The sequence below is a fragment of the Candida theae genome, assembly GCF_024610275.1.
Source record: "Candida theae strain CBS 12239 chromosome Unknown scaffold99, whole genome shotgun sequence".
NCBI classification, from domain to species: Eukaryota; Fungi; Ascomycota; class Pichiomycetes; order Serinales; family Debaryomycetaceae; genus Lodderomyces; species Lodderomyces theae.
In genome coordinates this window covers 1-26,678 of record NW_026261369.1, presented here as the reverse complement: position 1 = coordinate 26,678, position 26,678 = coordinate 1, and the positions used below count along the sequence as shown (strand labels likewise).

General features: G+C 40.2%; 7 protein-coding genes across 7 annotated transcripts; 5 read left to right on the top strand and 2 right to left on the bottom strand. All coding sequences in view use genetic code 12, as the record gives it.

Annotated features, from left to right (window-relative positions):
• Positions 1-340: 340 nt before the first annotated feature.
• Positions 341-1,309, top strand: KGF57_001204 (uncharacterized protein; the record flags this gene model as incomplete). The annotated part of the gene is made up of 1 exon (XM_051750386.1): positions 341-1,309. The coding sequence occupies one exon, from the start codon at positions 341-343 to the stop codon at positions 1,307-1,309; it is 969 nt and encodes a 322-aa protein (XP_051610295.1).
• A 60-nt stretch (positions 1,310-1,369) lies between these two features.
• ECM38 (Ecm38p) lies at positions 1,370-3,046 on the bottom strand (the record flags this gene model as incomplete). The annotated part of the gene is made up of 1 exon (XM_051750385.1): positions 1,370-3,046. One exon carries the CDS (start codon positions 3,044-3,046, stop codon positions 1,370-1,372), a length of 1,677 nt encoding a protein of 558 aa, XP_051610294.1.
• Positions 3,047-3,837: 791 nt separating this feature from the next.
• On the top strand, positions 3,838-6,804 carry RAD2 (ssDNA endodeoxyribonuclease; the record flags this gene model as incomplete). Its single annotated transcript, XM_051750384.1, has 1 exon — positions 3,838-6,804. The coding sequence occupies one exon, from the start codon at positions 3,838-3,840 to the stop codon at positions 6,802-6,804; it is 2,967 nt and encodes a 988-aa protein (XP_051610293.1).
• A 199-nt stretch (positions 6,805-7,003) lies between these two features.
• Positions 7,004-9,316, top strand: KGF57_001201 (uncharacterized protein; the record flags this gene model as incomplete). Its single annotated transcript, XM_051750383.1, has 1 exon — positions 7,004-9,316. One exon carries the CDS (start codon positions 7,004-7,006, stop codon positions 9,314-9,316), a length of 2,313 nt encoding a protein of 770 aa, XP_051610292.1.
• A 1,797-nt stretch (positions 9,317-11,113) lies between these two features.
• KGF57_001200 (uncharacterized protein) lies at positions 11,114-14,278 on the top strand (the record flags this gene model as incomplete). Its single annotated transcript, XM_051750382.1, has 1 exon — positions 11,114-14,278. The coding sequence occupies one exon, from the start codon at positions 11,114-11,116 to the stop codon at positions 14,276-14,278; it is 3,165 nt and encodes a 1,054-aa protein (XP_051610291.1).
• A 5,009-nt stretch (positions 14,279-19,287) lies between these two features.
• On the top strand, positions 19,288-23,841 carry KGF57_001199 (pleiotropic drug resistance family ABC transporter; the record flags this gene model as incomplete). The annotated part of the gene is made up of 1 exon (XM_051750379.1): positions 19,288-23,841. One exon carries the CDS (start codon positions 19,288-19,290, stop codon positions 23,839-23,841), a length of 4,554 nt encoding a protein of 1,517 aa, XP_051610290.1.
• Positions 23,842-24,199: 358 nt separating this feature from the next.
• Positions 24,200-25,603, bottom strand: KGF57_001198 (glycosyltransferase family 15 protein; the record flags this gene model as incomplete). Its single annotated transcript, XM_051750378.1, has 1 exon — positions 24,200-25,603. The coding sequence occupies one exon, from the start codon at positions 25,601-25,603 to the stop codon at positions 24,200-24,202; it is 1,404 nt and encodes a 467-aa protein (XP_051610289.1).
• Between the last annotated feature and the right edge of the window lie 1,075 nt (positions 25,604-26,678).

Genomic DNA, 26,678 nt, shown 5'->3' with positions numbered 1-26,678 from the left:
TTTTTTATATTTGTTTGTCCAATTGACATCTACATCCTAATCTTTCTCTCATCTCGCGCATCTCTTGCCATTGTAGTGCTCTGTTGAAACTTGTTGATGTTGGTGGTGGTAAGTTCAGTGTTTTTGATTGACGGACATCGATGATGCGGCTGTACTGCTAACTCCGATTTGAATGATCAGAGGGAAAAAGTTGCACAAACAAAGCTCGTAAACAAGAAAAGAGAAACACATCTAAACTCAACTCCTCGCATCCACAGTTTTGAACGACACAGCTACTTCATACAAGGTCACAAAAGTTCTCATCAATTGAATCTGATATTGTCTAGAATCGATTCTCACCATGGGTAAACCAGAAGCCCCTCCCGCATACACAAACACCACTATCCCTGAAACCGAGTATACTCAGCGACCTCCAGTTGTAGGAGATGAACCTGTCTATTTCGAAGATGCTGCTCCTCGAGGCTGGTCAGTGACCATCAACAACCGACTTTGGACAGATGGGTTTAGGATCTTTGTTAGTAAGGATGCCGCAGAGAAATTCGATGCTTTCAAGAACAACCAGAATATGCACGTCGTTGACCTACAGCGTAAAGGGATTGGCATACCTTTGTTCAAAGCCGTCAATCACATAAATCCGGTGACGACAAAATTTCTAACGTTTAGAAGGTATGTCCCCAACCAAACCGGCAAATTTGACATTGACAAAGATTTCTACATTTATTGTCAAGTGAGGAAGAAATACCATGTAGGGTACAATACCTATGTTTTCGATTTCACCCCTGACCTGCTTTCTTCCAAGGCTAATTTTCAGATTGTAATGTTTGCTCATTCTACATTGCCTATTTGTGATTACGTCTATAAAGGGGAGGTGCATAGATGGATAGATGAAAGTTATCGAACGAAGTTTAAAACGTACTTTCAAGTAAAATTTGGATACAAACATTCCATACTAAGACGGGGACAACCTTCTTTGGTGGACAGTTGGGATGGACGCACAGACAAGTTGGATAAGGAAAAGACAAATCCGTATTTGAAATCCCTTTTCAAAATGAAGCTTAATCCGAAAGCAAGATTGCCCAAGCCAGAATACTACGGTGAGCGGTGTACTGCCATATTAGGAGAAGCCGAATCTTACTTCAAATTAGGGTATGGTGAGGTAAAGATAGACGACTTGTATAATCCCGACCCCAATGTTGACTACGAAAGTGTTCTTTCAATGCATCAAGATGCATTGGTACTTGTCTGTGTTGCCACTGTTTTGAAAAGACAAAAGGATATCGAAGAGGATGCAAGAAGAAGCTCTCAGTAATTTACAATGTACCAAATTCATGAGTTATCGTATTTTAGTATTGATTTGAAGTAGTACGAACTATACAAATGGTACTACCGCACCATCTCCTCTCATGTCACTACCACCCGCAAATATCAACTGTCCATCCTTTGATTCGTTTTTGATAATCTGGCCCCGTCCAACGATTTGACGTGAGTATCCACTCAATACATCAACAGTGTGACCCAAAGCACGTAACTCATTGATGACCTTCTCTCCAACTCCTTCTTCAATCTTTACGACTGTAATTGGGGTTTTAACAGGACCGTCAGCTCCTCTACCTCTGTCCTTCAAATGATCGTGATCTGAGTCCAAGGAAAACCTTGGAGAGTCAAGCAGCTGCTGAGGTGTCATGCCAAAGACAATCATATTCAAAACGTGTTGCACGTGACACACTGGTTGAGCAAATCCTCCCATATTGCCAAAAGCAGCATACAATGAGTCGTCCTTGTTGGTGATCATTCCTGGTATAATAGTGTGATAAGGTCTCTTTCCGCCTTCTAAGCAATTGGACAACCCTGGTGTCAAATTGAAGTTGCTTCCCCTGTTTTGCAAACAAAACCCAAACTTCTCCACCAAGATCCCTGATCCAAACCCTTCGTAAACCGAGTTTATGAATGAGCACGCGTCCCCATTTGAGTCAGTCACTGAGAAATAAACTGTGTCCGATCTGTACTTTGGGTCCGGCACACCATGCGTCATAGTTTCACCATCAATAATCCTGGATGGATCGAATAATTTTGCTCTTGATTTCAAATATTGATGATGCAACAAATCTTTGATTGGGATCTCCTTGAACGCGGGGTCCGTGACGTACTCGTCTGAGTCATGAAATCCCAATTTACACGCCTCAATCAATATATGCAAGTATTCCGTAGAATTATGTTTCAATGCGTACAAATTAATTTTTCCTTCATTGTGTAGTTCTTGAATTAACCCAAGAGCCAACAATGCAACCAACCCGTGGCCATTTGGTGGGATCTCCCAGACGTAATGATCTTGGAAGCTCAACTTTATCGGTTCAACAATTGTAGATGTGTGATTTTTGAAGTCCTCCAAGCTAAGTTTGTGGTTTCTCTTTGATGTAGTTTCGACAATAGCCTCAGCAATGGGACCCTCATAAAACGCCTTCTCTCCGCCCTCTGCAATCAATTCAAGGCATTTTGCAAATGGTAAGTTTTTGACATATTCACCTTCCTCGGGTCCTCTTCCCCCCTCTAGTATGAAAGGATTCTCAGCTACACCTTCATTCTGAGCTTTCAATTTTGGGATAGAATGTCTCCAACTAAGAGCGGAGAGTTCAGACACAGGAAACCCGTCTCTTGCCAAAGTGATTGCAGGTTGCAAAATATCCTTGAATGTGACCTTTCCTGACCCCCATTTGGTGAAAGCTTGGTACCACCCGCTGATTGCACCGGGGACGGTGACAGAAAATACTGATGTGTAGGGGATTCTTGACATTGGCTTTCCATTATTGTGCTCGTCCCAAACATCTTGTGGAGTAACATTTTTGGCTGCTCTACCACACCCATTTAAGCCAAATACTCGGCCCTTGGAATGGAATAATGCAAATGAGTCTCCACCAATCCCGGTCGAACCAGGCTCTGTAACACACAACGCTGCCGACACAGCAATTGCAGCGTCTACACTATTCCCACCCATATCAAGGATCCTCAAACCAGCTGAATTTGCCAAAGGTTGTGTTGAGGCAACCATTCCCTTGTGGGAGTACACTGTGGATCTCCTCGAAGGAAATCTCATAAATTCTTTAGACATTGCAGGCGGGGGAGTGGTGTACTCGTGGTTTGAGCTTGTATAGTCTTTCGCTAATCTTTTGTAGATTGAGGTTTATCGTGCCACTTTTTATAGTCGGCGATTGGAAATATTTCCAAGAAAACTCCCGTTCCCAATTAGGAAATAAACGCCATTTCGTGTAAGAATTTGATAGTCGGATCACTTGTCTGTGCGAAAAAATGGAGTACGGATCGATCCGAGGGAAGGATTGACCCTTTTTTTTTTTTTTTCTTCTTGCTTCTGTACGCAATGTGGGGGAGGTGGGGGTCGTGAGAGTAGGAAAGAAAGATGCGTTTGTTTTGGTGGACGCCAAGCTCAAGAGGACTAACAATGTTGTTTTGCATTGAACGGCGAGGCAAAATATGTAGATTGGAGTATTCTGGCATTGAAGCAATGTTTGAAAAGCATGTTATGAAGTAATCTCTCCATACTATATGAGTTTTGGGTTTTGGGTTTTGGGTCCGATGTGAGGACCACGAAAGAAACCCACATTACGCAGTACCAAAATTCGCAGTACATATACATACCCATAATTACTATAAAGGTGTTTGCTCTATTGACTGAGCATGGTCTGTTGATCTTCACAATCGAGAGCACCAATTGTAGTGATGCCCGTACGATTGCTTTTGTGACACTTTTCAAAAGCTATTTCTCAGTCATTGCGCACCCAGTTCCAATTGCCATCACACAAACTACAGGCACCACTACAAACAATGGGTGTTCAATCACTATGGGATATAGTGGGTCCCCTGGCTCGACCAGTCAGATTAGAAGCATTGTCGCGCAAGAAGCTTGCCGTTGACGCGTCCATTTGGATCTACCAGTTTTTAAAAGCAGTACGTGACAAGGACGGAAATGCATTGCCCCAATCTCACATAGTTGGGTTTTTCAGAAGGATATGTAAACTACTATATTTCGGAATTCAACCGGTATTTGTGTTTGATGGAGGAGTCCCTGTTTTGAAAAGACAAACGATCAACGAACGAAAGAATCGAAGGCAGCATAACTCTGAATCAACTCGAGAAACTGCTCAAAAATTGTTGGCTATTCAGTTACAACGTCAAGCGGAAGAGTTGATAGACAAACGACCAGCTCTAAAAACAAAAGCAGCAAGTGCCGATGACGATGATGACGATGATGTGATTTACTTTGATGATTTGCCGATGAACAAGCCTGTGGTTGAAGAACAACCTAAGGAACGTCCAAAGTCGATCAAGTTTAGAAAAGCTGACGAGTACCATCTTCCAGACTTGGACGAATTCAGGGTCTCTCGATATGACCAAAGGATTATGCCTGATGACGGCAATGCTGAAATGTGGGATGACTTTGATCATGTGGATGGGATCAACATAAATCAAGTTGACCCCAAATCAAAAGAGTTTGCTAATTTACCCATTTCGACACAGTACATGATTTTGAACCATCTCCGACTAAAGTCAAGATTGAGAATGGGATATAGAAAAGAACAGCTTCAAGAGTTGTTCCCCAACCTGATGGATTTTTCCAAATTTCAAATTCAACAAGTTCAAAAACGAAATTTTTATACACAGAAGCTTATGAATGTGACTGGGATGAACGATGAGGATACAATTGATAGGCGGGTTGCTGGAGAGAGAGACAGGAAATATGCGTTGATTAAAAACGAGGATGGTTGGACTTTGTCCCTTGAAGGGGGTGACCAATCGTTGACCACAGCACCGTACGCTGATTATCGGGAGCCATTGGACAAAAGTCCCAAGCAAAGAAATGATGCTGAAGAGAACGATCTGGACTTTGAAGATGTGATTTTGGACGATTCTGGAGAAACTGAGGACGAGAAAAGAAATCAGGAAGCTTTGATTAAATCAATTTATGAGCAGTATGAGCATGGTGATTCTTCAAAAGGAAACTTCACCGCCGTGCAAACTTCTTACAACGAGCAATTGAAGAAAGCAGTGGAAGAGAGTAAAAAAGATTATTTTGAATTGAAAGAGCAAGAAGCTAGAGATGCTAGATTAGATTTACAATCCTCGATGTTGTTTACTGATACTACTGATTGGAATAAAGGGGCGTCGGATCGAAAGCTGGAAGCTCCCCTCGAGGCAACAACCAAAAGTGACTTGCAAAGCTCCCTCTTAATTGATTCACAAGATTACAAGGCAGGAAAGGTAAATTCAAGACTAGCCGAAGCTAATGGAGGCTCAGCAAGAGATGCCTCAAATAAGCAGGACATTGCAACAACCAATGACAAACGGGACGTTTATCGTACCTCAAAATCTTCTTTCGGAAATGAAAGTGTGCTCAAGCAGTCAGTTGCAGATAGTCTGCATAGAGAAGAGGGAAGTGACTCTTCGGACATGGAAACCACACACTCGCCAAAAACAATTTATCCTTCTACTGAAGGGCAAAGGCGATTACCCGAATGGTTCCAAACTGAAGTTAACCAAACGTTGAATCCTCACAATGAGAAGTTTGTGCCCAGTACCGGACTTGAAACTAAGAGCTATAAGGAAGATGAAGAAGCCGGTTTGATACCATGGTATCAAGCCAAAGAGCTTTTTGAGAACAACGATGAGATTGAGTCGATGCGTAATGATACTGTTGAGCTTCCGGAAAATGCTCCTTCTGCTGAGAACAATGGTCACAAACAGAATACTGATGTCGGGGTAGTGTCGGAAAAGGAACACAGGCGACCTGTGGTGATTGACTACGATTTTGAGGAAGATGACGAGGGGCTACTCGTACAGCAATTACAAAGTGAAGAAGCCGATCATGAAAAATTGAGGAGCCAAATTAAACAGTCTCACGAATTTCCCATATCATCAATAGAGACGAGAATCACGGAGGAACAGTTACTACAGGAGAAGCTTCAGAAAGCCAAAAGAGATTCGGATGAGGTTACAGAGAATATGATCAGTGATGTGCAGGAACTACTAAGGAGGTTTGGAATACCATACATAACAGCACCTATGGAGGCGGAAGCACAATGTGCTGAACTTTTCAAAATTGGATTAGTCGACGGCATAATAACAGACGATAGTGATTGTTTTCTTTTTGGTGGGGACAGGATATACAAAAACATGTTCAATCAAAAGCAATTTGTTGAGTGCTATCTCAAAGACGATATCGAGAACAAGATTGGCTTGAGTAGAGAAAATTTGATTGAATTGGCCATATTATTAGGAAGCGATTACACTCAAGGAATTAAAGGAATCGGCCCCGTGTTGGCGGTAGAAATACTTGCAGAATTCGGCAGTTTGAAGGGGTTCAAAAGCTGGTTTGATGAAAAAACAAAGACTTTGCAATTGGACCAAACCTCTTTGACGCCATTGCAGAAAACTTTAACTAATCGAATCAAGAATGGGAAGTTGTTTCTACCAGATAATTTTCCTGATAAAGTAATCTTTGAAGCATATCAACATCCCGAGGTCGATTCAGACAAAAGTGAGTTCAAATGGGGCATTCCGAACTTGGATCAAATTAGAGCATTTCTAATGTACAACGTGAACTGGTCACAAGAGAAAGTGGATGAGGTGATGGTACCGTTGGTTAGAGATTTGAACAAGAAGAAAGCTGAAGGTACACAATCAACCATTGGCGAATTTTTCTCCCAAGAGTATATCCAGACTCGCAAGGAGTTGAGTACAGGGAAAAGATTGAAAGCTGCTGCGAACAAATTAAGTAAAAGGAAACACAAGTAGATAGATCGATAGATATTTCTGTATAGAAAATCGTTTACGTCTACAATTGATATCGCGGTTAACCGATTTTGTAGCTGGTAGCACCAGTTGAAAAAAAATAAAAATAAAAAAAAAAAAAAAACCTGTAAAAAAATAAGTGGTTAAAACCACCCTACCCTTGCTTAAACAAAACCACACATACTACTCACGAGTCACCTAAATGAATGATTCATTGTCGAAAATTACTTCTATGATAGAGTCCGCCAAGGACTTGTCACTTGAAGCGGCAATGTCAGCATCTGCAAGACTCATTGATACACAAAGTGTTTCACGTCCTCAAGAGATTTCTGCACTTCTCAACTCCAGATCAAATAGGGACATTCTGAATGGTATGAAATGTGTCCTTGGACTAATTGCGAGAGGAGAAGATGCCATACCGTACTTTGCAGATGTGGTGAAGAATGTCACCAATGAAAATACAAAAATCAAGCAAATGGTGTTTATTTATTTGACAAAGTATGCAAACGTTCAAGCAGATGCGGCATTACTATCGATCAATTCCATACAGAAAACACTTAATGATAAGGTCCCTTTGAATAGAGCCAATGCAATCAGGTCTTTGGCAGGAATTAAGATTCGCTCGATTATACCGATACTTTGCTTGAGCTTAAAGCGGACTACAACAGATCCGTCGCCACTGGTTCGTGCTGCAAGTGCTATGGCAATAGGAAAAGTATATGCAATATCTGGTAAATCTAAAAAACAGCTTTTTGATCTTTTGGGGAATTTGTTGGCCGACAGTGAAGCTGTTGTTGTCTCAGCGGCTATTAAAGCGTACAACAAAATTTCTTCAAAAGTACGCAACGAGTCACAGAAATGGAAGTTCATTCATGGAAATTACAGAAGAATCTGCTCTTTGTTGATAAAGCTCGACGAGTGGGCGCAGGTTTATGCCATTGATGTCCTTACGATATATTGTCGAAAATTCATTGCCAAACCATCGGGGGAAAGCGTTGATCCAGATTTGATTTTATTTGTTCAATCATTGAAGCCCTTGATGCAATCTATTTCAGACATGGTTGTTCTCAGTGTCGTGAGAGCAATTTACCTCTTAGCGCCAACACATTTGACCAATTTGGACGCAATTCTTGTTGGCATTTCATCGGCAACGAATGACACACAAACCAGGATGTATGCCTTACAAGTCATTGAGCGCATCTGCCTAGACAATAAGTACCTATTTGCGAACAAGTTCAGACTGTTTTACGTATCGCCTGACGATTCTTTAAATATAGCGACTTCGAAAATCAGCATTTTGGGCTTGATCTCCAACGAAGCAAATTTCAAGTATATTTACGAGGAACTCAAGTACTACTCGTTGCACTCGATGCGGAAAGGTGTGGCGAAGGAATCCATAAGGGTCATGGCAAGATGCTCTCAAATCTCACAAGAGTGGAGTGAGAAGATCTTGCGCTGGAGTTTGGCAAACATTACGATTTTGAAAGGGGAGGTTCTAAATGAAGTTTTAACAGTTGTTCGGTACATAGTTCAACAAAAGTGTGATACAAACGGTGACCGCAAGACAATTGAGATTAAAACAACCCTCAATCAATTAGCAGATTACTTGAACAATGACGCATTGGATTTGGAAAATGATGCGAAGGCATCCATTATATGGACAATCGGTGAGTATACTGCTCTAGCAGAAAATAGTATTGGTCCGGATGTTTTAAGGAAAGCGCTTGGGTCTTTTGCAAGGCAAGCCGCCTGCGTTCGATACCAATTGTTGGTATTGGCAAGTAAGATAGTGGCATTTGAGATGAGCAGACTAACTGGAGAACATGGAGACTCGGACAAAGACAAGCAGATGATCAATTCCAAATTGCAAAGCTCGATCGAATTCAAAATGTTTGAGCATACGTTGCATTTAGCGAAATACGATCCTTCGTACGATACAAGAGATCGAGCTAGGATGTTTAGTGTGTTGCTACACTCTGGTGTTGATAGAGCGCCATTGGCTTCGTTGATTTTGCAGGTCCCCAAACAAACTCCATTGGTCAGCGATATGGCAGCTGGTAACAAGTTCAATGCGATAGGACTGTATTTCAAAGTTTTGGAATGGAATTCAGATCCTTCTCAGTTGCCTGCGTCGCTGATTAGAAAGGAAGCTCCAATACAGTACAATAAGTTGTCAAACGCATCGAGTGCGTTTACTGAACGCTCAAAATCGCCTAGTCCTGTGAATCCACTGTCTTTTTCCTCCAATCAGTTTAATAATGGTAGTGTCAGTCGACCAGAGCAAGCTGCAAAGTCGTATAAGTTGCAAAGCTTGGACGAATTTTTTGGAAATGATGATGAGTCTAGTGAAGAGGAGGAAGAGGATGAGGAAGAGGATGATGAAGAGGGGGATGATGAAGAGGAGGAAGAGGGGGATGATGATGATGATGATGACGATGATGACGATGGTGATGATGTGAGTGAGGTAGATTCCAGTGATGAAAATGATGACGAGGAGGGCGAAGACCATATATAGTATATGTAGTTCCTTTTTAATAACTGATCAATAATATTTTTCGTCTGTACAAATACCAAAGCAAAACAAAACAAATTAGAATAGCAATTTGAATTGATTGTTAGTTAACAGACGTTTTAAGACCACATTGAGAAATTGGGATAAAATTTGGATTTGTATTCACATTTCCACACTACAACTCGCTTTTGGTAGTGAGGAAATAGACCAAGACCGAAGTTGATAACATCGCCGTGGCTCAACAACACCAAGAACTCGCTTTTGAATACAAATGTGGCTTGCTTATGACCTCCTTTATTACCTTAGCATAACCAAAAGGTGCGTTGGTTTTACCCCCCAAACATGCTTCCTTTTTAATCACTCCTTGGAAAAAAAACCTCCCCTGTTGTATTGGGTCAAAAAAAAGCCATGATGTTTATCAATATATAATTAATTGGCTGAAGTACATATACGTATGCAGTATGAAAGGATTTTCGGTACAACACTAATGGTTTGCTCTGTACTCCCGCCTTTTCATCTACTCTCCTCTCTCCTTGAAGTGTGGCAATGCAAGTGACACAAACCCAGCAGAATGTTACGTGATTTGGTCGAAACACAAAAGCTTACCAGACAACATATACGGTTGATCTACTTTGAGCATTATTGAATGTCCTTAAGACTCTAAGAGAACCTAATCGTCTATTCACTGGGCTACTTTACTGTGTCTTTAACGGACGATTCTGTTTTTCTCTCTGAATTAACCGGACCCGACCTGAATGGTTTGGGTGATTAATGGCTGCATTACTGTATATGCTAATGCAACCTCAATTGTCCATTGATTGCATTCAGTGTACAACTCGTTTGAACATTTAGACCCAAACGTGCGCTATTGATTCATTGATAAGATCGGCGTATATTTATGGTCTACGTAACGTCTGTTGGTATCTCAAACTCCCTACCCTATCTCGCTAGCAGTAACTTTTTTTTTTCTTTAGTGGTAATTTTCTTGGCACACCATATCTGTTTCAAAGGGATACAAACTGCCTCTCTTTTTTTTTTCTTTTTTTTTTTTTTTTTTTACTTTGTTGCAATAAAGCCTTGGTGCACTCACAATCAAGTTCCTCTTATGTGATTCAACCAAATGATTCCTTTCAAAACTGTACTGGCTGTCCTTGATGTTACAATGGTATACACTATTCTGTAATAAGCCCCGTATTCGTGTTTCAGGCTAGCGAAAGTTTTTTTAAAGTTTTTAGCTGTATTAAGCGGACAAAATACCAAGAAAATTTTCAACTCACAAAGAGAAAAAAAGTTTAATTTGCAGCAATAGAGCCGATCCAAATCAGATATTGCTACAAACTAACCCACCCTACTAAAATGAAATTATCCATACAACAGTACAATTCACAAGAACACTTCTGGAAGAACGTTTGCAAAAGTCCCTTGTTTTGGGATTTGCACCTTTAGAGATTCATAATGAGCACTACTGCTGGTCATTTATCTAGTAGTTATTGCCGGGCATGAAGTATCCTGGTTTATTTGGTGGATTTAACTTGTCTCGCATGACTACGGTTTACGACAGAGCCAATTCTTGCTAGCTTTTATAGACAATTTGCTGCTGTTTGTACAGGCGTGAGCGGGAGGGGGGGAGTCCCCCTTGTGCATTGCTAATTGTATAAGGGGGGGTAGTACATTTCTCAGTATCAATATCGTTTTTCAAGATCGATTCAAATGCACATATATAAAGGGATACCACGGTGCAATATCAGCATCAATATTCTGGAATGTTTTTAGCACTACATTTGTGAAAACTTTGTCCCCATGAGGTTATTTCTAGCCCTATTTGTGTTGGGGGTGCAAGCCTCGCTGGTTTTTTTTCCCTCGTCTTACAAGGACAACACCCTATTCTTGCCACCACCCGTTTGTCAGGCAGACAAGTTGTACGTTGACTCTTCAGCGCCTGCTACCTACTATAATCCCACATTCAATGCAGCTTTTGTTGTATCAGAAGCAGACAGGAATATAGATGCTAGCTACAGTGTCTATATCAATTACCAAGCAGACAAGTATGACCAATTGTACAACAATTTTCTTCAAAATATTGCACAAGTCTACGTAGCTGGCACAGGAACTGCTGATTCGACGCTTTATTCATCTGGGATACCTAATACCATCACCAACCCATTCCAATGGTCTGCCAAAATTCAAATCCGACCACAAATAAAGAATGGTAAATGCTGTACTCCGGATGCATTCCGAGTTTGGTTTAGATTCAATCAGTTGGGTACTGGCGGGGCAGCCCTTAATCAAGTTTTCGGACAACCGTACTGTTATTACACAACTCAAGCTTGGAATGGTGCAGTTCAACAGTATGATCCAATGACATATTTCAATCAGCAATTGGTGTTTCGGAAGAGGGATGCTGATAATTACGATGTAAATGATTTGGAACAATTTGATAAAAGAAGCTATCAGTCGATGGTTGATTTGTTGAATAGCTGCACCACTAAGCACCGTGGAATCAAACAATTTTGTTGGGATTGTAGCTGCCCCCCTCCCCCTCCACCAAGTTCCACTCCACCAAGTTCCACTCCACCAAGTTCTGAACCACCAAGTTCTGAACCACCAAGCTCTGAACCTCCATCTTCATCTGAACCACCAAGCTCTGAGCCTCCAAGCTCTGAACCTCCATCTTCATCTGAACCACCTTCTTCATCTGAACCACCAAGTTCTGAGCCACCTTCTTCATCTGAACCACCAAGTTCTGAGCCACCAAGCTCTGAGCCTCCATCTTCATCTGAACCACCTTCTTCATCTGAACCACCAAGTTCTGAACCACCTTCTTCATCTGAACCACCAAGTTCTGAGCCACCAAGCTCTGAACCTCCATCTTCATCTGAACCACCTTCTTCATCTGAACCACCAAGTTCTGAGCCACCTTCTTCATCTGAACCACCAAGTTCTGAGCCACCAAGCTCTGAACCTCCATCTTCATCTGAACCACCTTCTTCATCTGAACCACCTTCTTCATCTGAACCATCAAGTTCTGAGCCACCTTCTTCATCTGAACCACCTTCTTCATCTGCACCCCCAAGCTCATCAGAGCCACCATCCAGTTCTGCACCCCCAAGCTCATCGGAACCACCATCTAGTTCAACACCACCACCAAGTTCTTCTGTGCCAACATCAAACTCAGCTTCGTCTTATCCACCTACTTCGTCTGTTCCATCCGGTAGTGGAGTGGTTGAAACATCGACGATTGGCTCTACTACTGTTATAACGGTTACTTCCTGTTCGCATGACATTTGTTCAACCATAACTGAAACTACCGGGTTAACCGTCATCACTGAGGGCACTACTGTCTACACTACATACTGTCCATTGACAACAACGACGACGACTTCGACACCAACTAGCGGCAAAGGCAATGGAGCTGGAAGTGGCAATGGCAATGGAAGTGGTAATGGCAATGGAAGTGGTAATGGATCTGGTAATGGAAGTGGTAATGGCAATGGAAGTGGAGCTGGAAATGGAAGTGGTAATGGCAATGGAAGTGGAGCTGGAAATGGAGGTGGTAATGGAAGTGGTAATGGAAATGGAGCTGGTAATGGATCTGGTAATGGAAGTGGTAATGGAAGTGGTAATGGCAATGGAAGTGGTAATGGATCTGGTAATGGAAGTGGTAATGGAAGTGGTAATGGAAATGGAGCTGGTAATGGATCTGGTAATGGAAGTGGTAATGGCAATGGAAGTGGTAATGGAAGTGGTAATGGAAGTGGTAATGGAAGTGGTAATGGAAATGGAAATGGAGCTGGTAATGGAAACGGAAATGGATCTGGTAATGGTAATGGAGCTGGAAATGGAAATGGAAGTGGAAGCGGACCAGGTTCTACTACCATTATTACTGTGGCATCTTGTTCCGAAAGTGGTTGCTCTACTATCACCAAGACTACTGGAGTGACCGTTGTTACTAAAGGTAATACTGTCTACACAACTTATTGCCCGTTAACAGGAGCAGCGACTACCTCTACGGCTAATGGAAATGGAATATCGGAAAATGAGCTTGAACATAATTCGGGTGGTGGTAGTGCATCAGGTAACGGGTCTACTATTAGTACTGAAAACGGTGCAGGATCTGCAAGTCTTGCTTCCGGTCAAGGTTCAAGTCCAGCTGCTTCCGGTCAAAGATCAGGAGGCCAAGTAGTAGGAGCTCAGGGATCAGAAGCCCAGGGATCAAGATCAGGCTCAGGTCAAGGATCAGGAGGTGAAGGTTCAAGCCCAGCTGCTTCCGGTCAAGGTTCAGGAGACCAAGGATCAAGTTCAGGCTCAGGTCAAGGATCAGGAGGTGAAGGTTCAAGCCCAGCTGCTTCCGGTCAAGGTTCAGGAGACCAAGGATCAAGTTCAGGCTCAGGTCAAGGATCAGGAGGTGAAGGTTCAAGCCCAGCTGCTTCCGGTCAAGGTTCAGGAGACCAAGGATCAAGTTCAGGCTCAGGTCAAGGATCAGGAGGTGAAGGTTCAAGCCCAGCTGCTTCCGGTCAAGGTTCAGGAGACCAAGGATCAAGTTCAGGCTCAGGTCAAGGATCAGGAGGTGAAGGTTCAAGCCCAGCTGCTTCCGGTCAAGGTTCAGGAGACCAAGGATCAAGTTCAGGCTCAGGTCAAGGATCAGCAGGTGAAGGTTCAAGTCCAGCTGCTTCCGGTCAAGGTTCAAGTCCAGCTGCTTCTGGTCAAGGATCAAGTCCAGGATCAGGAAGTCAGGTGCCACAAGGCGCACATCCGAATCCAGTATCAACAGGAGGAACTTCTGTACAACAACAGGCGACAAATGATCTCAATCCGTCATTCGAGACTGTTTCAATTTTGCAGTCGAGTGAATCCTCGACATCAGAGTCGAATCCACCTGAGATTTCCGCCTTTGTTGCAGTAGGTGCCACGATTGGTTATTCCGTTGGAGCTGTTTCTTTGGCAATTGCCATCATGTTGCTTTAGTAAAGTGACAAAAGACAAGGATTGATCTTTTTTTTTCGGTTTGAAAGTTGGTTTTTTTTTTTTGCTTTTCTTCTTTTCTTTCGGTTTTGAACTTTGTTCAAAGTTTGTTTAATTTTCGGTATACATTTTTATTTGATAGCTTTTTATAGTTTTTCGGTCGTGACAATTTTATATTTACAGTTTTGTTTGTGAATCATTCCTGTAAGGAGAAGAATTCGGTTAAATTTATTTAGCTTTCCATTTTTATGATCAATAGTTTACGCCTGTTTGTGTTTACCCTGTTTTGAAGCGAAATTGTTGCAAAAAAAAAAAAAAAAAAAAGCAAACAAGGGAAAACAAAAAAAAAAAAAAAAAAAAATTCCACGTCGACGCTATATCCACTCAATTGAATAGGGGCACCAAAAAGTAACCAATATAACCTCACAGACAGAACTGTCAACTAGTTCTCGTTGGCTTGGAATGAGAAGGAGACCAGAAGCAATAAAGAAAGTTAAAATTCAAAAAATAAATGCGCAAACCCGGAATCGAACCGGGGGCCCAACGATGGCAACGTTGGATTTTACCACTAAACCATTTGCGCTTGTTTTTGAAAAGCTTTTGTTCTGTGAGTACACATTCAGCTATAATATTATAATCTTGCAGCCTTTATTATCAAGAGTTATAGCAGTAGATTATAAGATATACCCAAATGGCTGCCAAAAAATATTTTAAAACACAACTAGAGGACATTTCTGCTATGTCACATAACTGTTCCTCCTTTTATATTCAGATTGATTTAGGTATACAAACCATAAATTTGGCCAAATTCAGAAGTCAAAGAATTAAAGACAGCTGCTGCAACATCAGCAAACGCTAACTTTAGAGAGCAGATGTTGTGAACATTTGCTGCTATTGTATGTAGCATCCTGTGACCGTAAATTCCTGTAGATCAAGCCCCTATACGAAAATGCAAAGATGCGAAAGTGCAAGCTAGGAATTCTCCACGTCACAAATTAGTGAATAAAAGAGAGGCAGATATATATATATATATATTGTGTGTGCTTGTGTGTGGTGAGTGTGGCCATAGTGATGGTGTGGTGATTGTAAATGGTGCCTGTTTGTTTGGTGGGGTTATGACCTCAGACTTGACCCAGCATAACGCCTCTATTTTAGGCTTACCTCCACTCGATGTATTATACTCATTTCCCATCAGTACATAGATTTTGTTGAGGACCAAGTTGAAGAAGGGCGGGGCTGTGTTTTGTCAATGTATTGCTTGCTTTCCTTCTCTTTGTTTCTGTCCTTTCTTGAAACCAATACGTAGAGAACTCATCGACAGGTAAAATTTGAAAAATAGAAGAGCTAAAAAGGCTCACATATGGATGTATCAAATCCCAAATTGGGTTAGATCTCTTGTGACTTATGAGATTTGAAATGCTACAGCTAGTAGATAAAATAATTTTCCAGTCGTTTAGCTTTTGCGTGTTGCATAAACAATAAATGGAATACGAGCGAAAATTATTTCCCCTTTTGGGGTAGTTATGCCTAATTAGGAAACACCCACAAAGAGAGGCAGAAGTAAAAAGAGGTGGAGATTATGAAATGAGTGATTTTGTAGCTAATGGTTATGGTTATGGTTATGATACTTTCCACAATCCCCATAAATACGGAGAAGTCATGGTCTTTCTTTTAATCTTTTGTGTTGTTGGAAAGTTTGTATGTGTATGCGTGTCTTGTGTCGAGAATGGATTTGGTGATGATAAAACTCATAACCATTAAAAACCCACCTCTTCTCCACATTGCTCCAATTCATGGTCGTATCACTTGGTTTGAAAGTAGTGAGACTATAGTATATATCCTATTCGAGTAATGAAGACACCCTTATAACGGATATATTGAATTGATTTCCAATGAGCAATATATAGATCGTTGTTACAAGTACCTTTACACCCCCTTTCCCCGTTTTGCCGCTTCCATTTCCCCCATTCTCTCTCTCGCCTACCGTTTCCCCACTTCCCCTTACATCCAGTATAGGAAACAATGGAACTGTGTTAAAGGGAGTTGAGACAACAATAGGTCGAGAAAGAAAAAAAAAAAAAAAGAGAAATTATGAAGAGTGAGTGAGTGAGTGAGTGAGTGAGTGGAACAAAACAGAACAAGAGAGTGGCGATGCTAATGGCGATGCCTGCGGAGTCAAAAAGTAACAACTACATTTATGCAACAATACCATTTTTTTTTAGTGGCTGTGTCCAAGTGTAAGCTTTTTTCATGTGGTTCCTTTGTTTTGCTCTTTCTTACCCAGAGTGGTAGTGAGTTGCAATTAACTTGGAGTTAATCAAGAACTATTGACTTCAGGGAGATTTGAAATGAGTCGAGGTGGGTTGTATTCTTGTTTATTTTCGGCAATACAGAAATTTATCGCCGCTATCCGATGCATCGTTGCCCCACTTTCCCCCACCTCCCTGCGCAAATCTAAAGAAAAAAAAAAAATCAAAATCAAAATCAAAAGGAGAACCCCGCAAAAAGAAAAAAAAAAAAAAATAAAAGAAAAAAGAGAAAACGTTTTTTTTTATTGTAACAAAGAATTTGTATGGGTGGAGAGGGGTGAGATGTAAATCAACGGATATAACGAGAGAAGGAATGACGAGAAGTATGATGATGTCACACTAAGCTTAAAGGAGAATTGGTGCGTTCATTTCTTTTGCGCGGTTGCGTTTTGTTCCGTTTATTCCTTGCTCTGTTAAACAACGGCAAACACACTAATCTAGAGCTAAAAGAAAAGGAGAAAGGAAATGAAAACACTGTTACAGCATTTTATGCTATTGTATAGAAGGGTGGTGTGTGTGTGTGTGTGTGTGTGTTTCGTCTGGTGGATGTCGGGTAGTGCTGAAAATAAAGTGGCAAAATTACACCTCTTTACAATAAAGGAGAATAGAAAGAAAGAAAAGAAAACTTAAATATTGATTCAAGTTTGTGTAACGGAAATATGGATGATAAAAAGAAAGAAGAAACGAAGAAACAAAGTAAGGAGTAAAGAGTAAGGACTATTCAAGTCAACACAATCACCTTTACCAGTATACACTAGCTTCTTGCTCAATACAGTTGTGTTCTTTGTATTCTATCAAGTTGGCAATGGTCGTACATACACAAGTACACTTGTCTGTCGGGTGGAGTTCAAAAGTTATTGATATCTCCTCAAAAAAAAAAACAATCAAACAAGTTGAGTTAAACTTTGACATATTTTCAAGTCATTAAAACTACTAACATTAGGGACGGCATTGGGTTGAATATCAAGTTGTTGATAGAGAATAGCATTTAAAAAAAAAAAAGTGGAAAAAGATGCAGAAAGAGGCTGCAAAATCGAGAGATCCTCACGTAAATATTGTCTTGGCAATGGTTTAGAAAGGGCTTGATTTTGCAAAGACACACAACGGCCAAAATAATTTCCAAGCCTACCGATAGACACATGTACTGCTTTGTCCACAAAAAGGGACACGAAAAGAAAAAGAGTCGTGGATGGTGGGATAGTTTATTTTTGTTATACTTTCGTATTAAGTGGAAGGTGAGTTGAGGTATTTGAGCCGTTGTTATCAAAAAAGATTACGTTCGTAAGTAAGTTCAACAACCACTTACTGTCACAGTATGTATGAGAAATAGCGTAATTTTACTTTGCAGAAAAGAAGAAAACTTTAAAATCGTAAGGTGTGATAAGTATACTGCATATAAGTATACAAAAGTGAGGGGTGTAAAGAAAAAAAAAAAAATAAAGAAGAAAAAAGAAAAAATAAAAAATAAAAAGTACAATAATGTGTATATATGTACATCTACTTAAATGAGAGGCAATGCAATAATGAAATTACTTAATTAAGTAATAAAAACAATTCATTATAAAGACACACACAAATAAATATTTTACAGTATACGTTTTGCAGATGGTGTGAGTGTATATTGCTATGCTCCTAATTTTGAGCTGAGGTAGAGCAAGACTGGAGATGAGGATCAAATAGACGACTATTTGCTTGGTTTGGAGTGCATGAGAGAGTGTGCTCAGTGGCTTTGAAAAGAGTAATCTAAAAATAGCACGCTTAAGAAAAGAAAAGAATAAAAAGCCTGGAAAATGAAGTGTAAATATTTTTTTTTTTTTGTCTTGTGTATGTGAAGGGCGTATAAAAAAAATTAAAAAAAAAATAAAATTAATTACTGTATATATACATATATGATGATACATAATAATTGAGACATACAAAAGAACAGAGTGAAAGAGATTATAGATTTTGATTTTGTCATTCAATTCATATTTTATTTTATTTTGTTTTATTCATTGAACAAGGAAACAATAGAATACAATACATAGTATATTATATCATATATATATATATATAATAACATCATCAAGCACTTACCGTATTGAATTCCTTTGGATTTGAAAGAGAAGCCAAAATCCTAAGTATTCAAATCTCAACTTCAACCACCACCATTATTCTACTTAGAATAGATCCAAGAGTTAGACAACACACTCACACTCACACTCACACAACGCTCACACCCACATAGCTCATCCCCAAAACAAAACCCAAATACAAAAAAAAGCGGACCTCACAAACAGTCAAAATTTCTTTTATTTTATTTTTTTTTTTCATTTTCTACTTGCACTTTGACAAAGAAGAAAGAAGAGATTTAAGATCTACTAGTAACTGTATTACTGTGTTATCATCGCCATTAGAACTGACCCTATACACACACACATACACACAGAGAGAGAGAGAGTTGATTTACTAACACAACCTCAACCACCATTCATTCATTACGTTGCCCACTTTTCGTTTCGTGTCATTTTATTTCATTTCATTTTATACCAGCTGCGTTTCTTTTGTTCTCCCTCGGCAAATCGGACGATTATAACCCAAAATCTTTGCAACCAAACCTCACACCGTTTTTATTATTGAGTTGTATTTCACTATTTAAAAGAGTCCCTAGGGGGTAACATCCATCCAATATAATTCTCGCTTCCACACACATCACCATCCCTAATGCCACAAAAATCAGCTAGTCAGCCGTACCATGGCTATTACACTGGCAAAAAGCCAGAAGGGCAACCTTATTATGGATACTATTCTGGCTTCAACAAATCCGCTTCTGCTCAGATTCACCATTTGGCCAAAACTATAACGACTCAACAACAATCGTTTTTTGACGAAAGCTACATCAAACAGTCTCATGCCACAGCACAAACACCTCACGGTGTTAACCCTTTTCTAGACAAGACTGACCCCACTTTGGACCCAAATTCACCCAGCTTCAGTTCCAAGAGATATGTGCAGAATATGTGGAGATTATACCAAAGTGACTCTGACTATTACAAGCCAGGAAAATTGGGTGTTGCTTATAAAAACTTGCGTGTTTATGGTGATGCGGTCAACTCTGATTACCAAACCACTGTATCCAATGGAGTCATGAAGTATGCTAGAAATGTCATTGACAAGTTCACCACAAAAAAGGAAGAACACACTTTTGACATTTTGAAGCCAATGGAAGGATTGATTAAGCCAGGTGAAGTTACAGTTGTACTAGGTAGACCCGGTGCCGGATGTACAACTTTTCTCAAAACGATTTCTGGCCACACCGATGGTTTCAATGTTGCCGATGGCTCGATAATCTCATATGATGGTATCACTCCAGAAGAAATCAAGAAAAATTTAAGAGGTGAAGTTGTGTATTGTGCTGAAACTGAAACCCATTTCCCTTATTTGACTGTGGGACAAACATTGGAATTTGCCGCATTGATGAAGACACCAAGAAACAGACCTCTTGATGTCTCTCGTGAATTGTATGCAAAGCATCTTGTTGATGTTGTGATGGCAACTTATGGATTGTCACACACAAAAAATACCAAAATTGGTAACGATTTTGTACGAGGTGTTTCTGGTGGTGAACGTAAAAGAGTATCCATTGCTGAAGTTTCATTGGTGCAGGCATCAATTCAGTGTTGGGATAACTCAACTCGTGGGTTGGATGCAGCTACAGCTCTTGAATTTATCAGTTCTTTGAAAACTTCAGCATCGATTTTAAACGATACCCCATTGATTGCCATTTACCAATGCTCACAGGATGCCTATGACTTGTTTGACAAAGTCATTGTCATGTACGAAGGCTATCAAATCTTTTTCGGTTCAAGTCAACGTGCAGCAACATATTTCCAAAAAATGGGGTTTGTTTGTGAAGCAAGACAAACCACTCCAGATTTTCTTACTTCAATCACCAACCCAGCAGAACGTATTGTGAAACCAGGATTTGAAAAAATTGTGCCACGTACGCCAAAGGAATTCTACCGTTATTGGAGAAGATCACCAGAAAGACAAGCATTGTTGGAGGAGATTGATGAATACTTGGACAATTGTGAAAATTATGATCAAAAACAAGAGATTTTCGAAGCCATGCAAGCTAAAAAATCCAAAAACACAAACAAAAAATCGCCATATACTGTGTCCTTACCTATGCAAGTACGGTATATCATTAAGCGAAACTTTGATCGAATGAAGGGTGCTCCATCTTTCCCAATCTTGACAATATTTGGAAATGTTGCCATGAGTTTGATCTTGGCCTCGGTTTTCTACAATTTGCAGCCAAATACCGAATCGTTTTATTATCGTACCGCCGTTATGTATTATGCCTTGTTGTTTAACTCCTATTCGTCAGTATTGGAAATTTACACAGTTTATGAAACTAGACCAATTGTTCAAAAACATCGTGAATACGCATTGTACCCACCGGTGGCAGATGCGATTGGTTCGATATTGGCGGATTTCCCATTGAAAGTTGTCAGTAGTTGTTGTTTCAATTTGGCACTTTACTTTATGGTTAATTTTAAACGTGAACCAGGTGCATTCTTTTTCTACTTGTTGATGAACTTCCTTGCCACGTTGATGATGTCTCATTTGTTCAGAACCATTGGTGCATTTACAAAGACGTTGGCAGAGGCAATGACACCATCATCGCTTTTGTTGTATGCCATGAGTACATTCACTGGGTTTGCCATCCCTGTAACCTATATGCTTGGTTGGTGTAAGTGGATCCATTGGGTTAACCCATTGTCTTATGCTTATGAAGCACTTATTGCCAATGAGTTTCATGGACGTACGTTTGAATGTTCTCGTTTTGTGCCGCTGGGGTTTGGATATCCAAAGTCTGGTAATTCAGTTGTTTGTGCCACGCTTGCAGCACTTCCAGGATCATCATTTGTTGACGGTGACTTGTACATTAAGACTGCTTTCACCTACGAATGGAAACATGCTTGGAGAAATTTTGGTATCTTGTTGGCGTTTGTCATTTTCTTGTTTTTCACCACCTTGTACTTTGTTCAATACAGTCAAGCTGCCAAATCCAAGGGTGAAATTTTGGTTTTTAGAAGAAGACACGTTAAGAATATGAAGGCTTATGAAGATGACGAGGAAGGTTATATGGAGGACCAAAAAGCATTTGAGTTTAGTACTGAATTGAGTGACGAAACTGACTCTTATGAGTATGTTGACCGCAAGTTGTTGCAAACTTCAAATGTTTTCCATTGGCGTGATTTGACGTACAAGCTACACATCAAAGGTGAAGAGAGAACCATTTTGAATGGCGTTGATGGATGGGTCAAACCTGGTGAAGTTACCGCTTTGATGGGAGCATCTGGTGCTGGTAAAACAACATTGTTGAATGCCTTGAGCGAGCGTTTGACTGTCGGTGTCATCACCTCAGGTTCTCGAATGGTCAATGGATGCCAATTGGATAATGCCTTCCAGCGACTGATTGGATATGTACAACAACAAGATTTGCATTTGGAAACATCAACTGTGCGTGAAGCATTGAGATTTAGTGCTTATTTGAGACAATCGCGCAAGGTTTCAAAGGCTGACAAGAATGAATATGTGGAAAAGATTATTGAGTTGATGGAAATGGAGCCATATGCTGATGCCGTTGTTGGTGTTCAAGGTGAGGGTTTGAATGTTGAACAAAGAAAGCGCTTGACTATTGCGGTTGAGTTGGTTGCCAGACCCAAGTTGTTGTTGTTTTTGGATGAGCCCACGTCAGGATTGGATTCCCAAACTGCATGGTCAATTTGTAAATTGATTAGAAAATTGGCCAACCATGGTCAAGCCATTTTGTGCACCATCCATCAGCCATCGTCAATTTTGTTGGAAGAGTTTGATCGTTTGTTGTTTCTTCGTAGTGGTGGTGAAACTGTTTACTTTGGTGACTTTGGTTACCAGTGCCAAACCTTGATTGATTACTTTGAACGCAATGGTGCTCCTAAATGTCCTGCTGATGCAAATCCAGCAGAATGGATGTTGCATGTGATTGGTGCCGCACCTGGGTCCACTGCCGTTAAGGATTTCCACCAAGTGTGGCTAAACTCACCAGAATACCGTGCTGTTCAAGGAGAATTGGATGAGTTGGAACAAATGGGTACTGGGGCTGTTGGTTATGGCCATGCCCCAAGCGGTACAACCACGCCTTCAACAAAGAAGTTGTGGAGTGATGAAAAGGAGGCAAGGAGGACATATGCTGCTCCGCTTATGACACAATACTTTTATGTGTTGAAGAGGTTGTTTCAACAGTACTGGCGTACCCCCTCGTATATCTACTCCAAATTTGCCATGGCCATATTGTGTTCTTTGTTTAACGGATTTACTTTCTTCAAATCGAAAAACTCCATGCAAGGATTGCAAAATCAGATGTTGTCGATTTTCTTGTTGTTTGTTGTTATGACCACTTTGGCACAACAATATGTCCCAATGTTTGTTACTCAACGTGACTTGTTTGAGGCAAGAGAACATCCATCAAAGACATTTTCCTGGCTTGCGTTTATTGCCGCTCAAATCACTTCAGAAATTCCGTACCAAATTGCTGCGGCTGCCATTTCATTTTTTGTTTGGTACTACCCAGTTGGTATGTACCGTAATGCTGGAAGTGCCATTGAGCAGCGTGGAGCATTGATGTGGGTTGCCATGACGTTGATGTTTGTTTATAGCTCAACATTGGCTCAGTTGTGCATTTCGTTCAATCAGTTGGCTGACAATGCAGCAAATATCATTTCATTCCTAATCACCGTGTGCATGACATTTTGCGGTGTTATTGCCACCAAGGACTTTATGCCTCGTTTTTGGATCTTCCTTTACCGCTGCAACCCATTCACCTATCTTATTTCGGCAATGTTGTCAATTGGTGTTGGTAATTCCGAGATTCATTGCTCCAAAAATGAGTATTTGCATTTCCCACCTCAACAACCAGGAACTCAAAAATGTAAGGACTACATGGGAGCTTACATTTCCATTGCTGGTGGGTACTTGACGAATCCTGACGCTACCGATAGTTGTGAATATTGTCCAATGGACAAGACAAATCAGTATTTGAAGAGCATCAATATTTCCATACACAATTTCGGTCGCGATGTTGGGATTTTTATTGCCTTTATTGTTTTCAATATGATTGCAACGGTATTTCTCTACTGGTTGGTTAGAGTTCCCAAGGGAAACAGAGAAAAGAACAATAGTTGGTTTTCGAGATTTGCCATTTACAATGGGTACAATGATCAAGCTTAAAAATATAAAGAAGTTGTTGCATCAGATTTAGACTTTTTTTTTAAATAAAAAAAAAAAAAAAAAGAACAAGAGTTGTTTTCATCAAATATATATATATATATTACATACTTTTATACCCCATATCGATGAACACTAGCTACGTTTAATGAAGTTGAAAGTTGTAGAGATGAAAGTGTTGAGGGCTGCACAAGGGAATGAGCATTTTCTGAATTTGATATACACATGTACAATTGGTTTCCCCGTGATAACAAAAAGAAAGAAAAAGAAAAAAAAAACAAGAAATATAAAGTCCCAATGTAGAAGCTGTCAATATCATTGATTCAAAGTATCCGCAAGTTAAGCGTATCTTTCTACTTACCTAAGTAAATTTCTCCCAGTTCTTTTGTCTCTTGTAATTATTAACCTTGTAATACTTTGTAGTACAAGAATAAGCCTTCCAAGTGAAATCATCCTTTGGAAGACAATCACAGTTTCTCTCTTGTCTAATTCTGTCATCAACTGGGCAATTATTGAACGGGACGTGGAAATACCCAATATCCTCAAAGAAATGGATCTTCTCCTTTGGCAAAAACAACGCTGCGGCGATAGAATGCACAGGAGCATCACCCCAACGCTCATAAAAGAACCCACCTGCTTTATCCAAGTACTCGAAATATGCCTTGTACGCGTCGCTTCTCCAGAAGTCCAAGCTGGCAATTTCGAAATTGGACCAGAAATGGCATCCATTGTACGTCTTTCCGCCATCGTCACTCAACCAATTCATCATATTGTTCTGGGCAAGGTAATTTGGATTCTTGTCAATGAATTCCTTTGTGGTTTGCCACAACGTTGGAATCGTCTCCTTATACTCTGGTAACGAAATGGTAAAACTATACTGTTTATCATTATCCTTCATCCACTTGAACACATCGTAATCGATATCACAAAACAACTTGACATCAGGATCAACACGCCAGTAATACTCGTAATCCTTCAAGATATCCTGTCTCCAGAAAAAACCCGACTCGAATCGACACATGTGACGGTAACTTGCCGAATCCCCATAAATGATCTTCCTATCCCTCATATCCTCTCTCACCAAAGCTGCCTTCTCCTGATCGATCCATTCAGGGTACGACCAGTGTTCAGCGGGGATCAAACCAAATTTCGCCTCACCACTAACAGCATTGGAAATCGTCGTTTTGAACTCTTCACTAAACTCAACTTCGTTGAGAAACACCCAATCGTAATGGAACTTGTTATTGAAGCGCTGTTCAATGGTTTTGATGGAGGCCAAGAACCCATTCAAGTCCTGATTACGTGCCAATCCAACAAACGCAGCCTTGATCTTGTCATTGGGGGTGTAAGTGGCTGGGTCAATGTTCTTTTGGGGAATGTATTGTGGTGTTTGTTTGTCTTCTCCAAGGAATGCTTTGGCTACGGGGCCCATGTTTTTAGGTGTATATTTCAAATCGTCAGTTGATTGAGTTCCGGGAGTGTTGGCTTTAGCTGGTGGTGGCTGCTGAGCTGCCGGTTTCTGAAGCTGTTGCTGTTGTTGCTGCTGCTGAGCCTTTGAAGGCGGGGCACCAGCTTGAGGTGGTGTCTGTTGTTGTTGCTGTTGTTGTTGCTGCTGTTGAAGTTTGGAAGCACCAACCCCTTGTTGTTGCTTAACTTGAGGTGGCTCATACGTTGACCCTTTGGTAAGGAGATACCCGCATCCGATTAAGACCACGGCAAATATCACAAACCTGATCAACCTAGCATTTGCCCTTGTTACTGCCATGTTCGATAGTAGTCAATCTCTTAGATATGATGAAGACAGTGATTTTGTTGAAAACGCGTTGGAAAAAAAAAAAAAAAAAAAAAATAAAAAAAAGGTAAAAAAAAAAAAAAAAAAAAAAAAAAAAGACAACGAAGGATTTTCCATAAACGATATTTGCGTAATGTTTTTTTTTTTTACACTTCTATTTTTATATATCCGCACATGATTCAACTAACCCCTTATCTACCAGAATAGGTGATTTTATATTGTATACTTCTTGGCGATTATGTATATATAGTTGTTAGTATGGAAACTAGACTCTTGCTGTAATTTCAGCGGGTGTAATGCCTCCTTGAAAGGGGAGGGGGGACTGATTGCTACACTAGTCATTATCTCGATACGTCTTCGACTACTGTAGATATAAAGAGTTAGTTCATGTGAATGAACGAATTGCTTTAAGAACAGCATTCTAGCTTATTTTTGGATGGCTGGATGCTTGTCTAGCTAATGAATTCCGCTGATGGAGTCCTAGATTTTTTGTAATTTTCGTCAAATTATTCTTGCAAATTTCATCTGAATTTTGAATTCATCAAACAATCCTTAAAAGTGCCCCAACGACATTTTTTGTGATTTGCAATTATAAATATATTTTAGTGAAATTGAGACCGTAACAAGGCGAAATGAAGGAAACTTCGTGATTATAGAGGGAATGACGGATGGTGCAAACATTGATCATCTGACTAAAGATATACTAGTTTATTAAACCAAAAAACTTTTTGACCAGAAATCACTCTTTGTGGTGCAGTGGTCCTATAGTGTAGCTTGGTTATCACTTTNAAAACTTTTAAAGCAGAAATCACTCTTTGTGGTGCAGTGGTCCTATAGTGTAGCTTGGTTATCACTTTCGGTTTTGATTAAATTAGTCAAACTTCCGAACAACATCAGTTCGAATCTGGTTAGGACCTTTAATTTCTTTTTTGCTATTTTTTCTTTTTAGCTCTCATAAAAGTCAATATGTGTCCCACTTTTTTTGTTTCCTTAGTGAAATAGAAAGCCACTTCTGTAGGTCTTATTAGTGCTACTTCTTTTTACAATC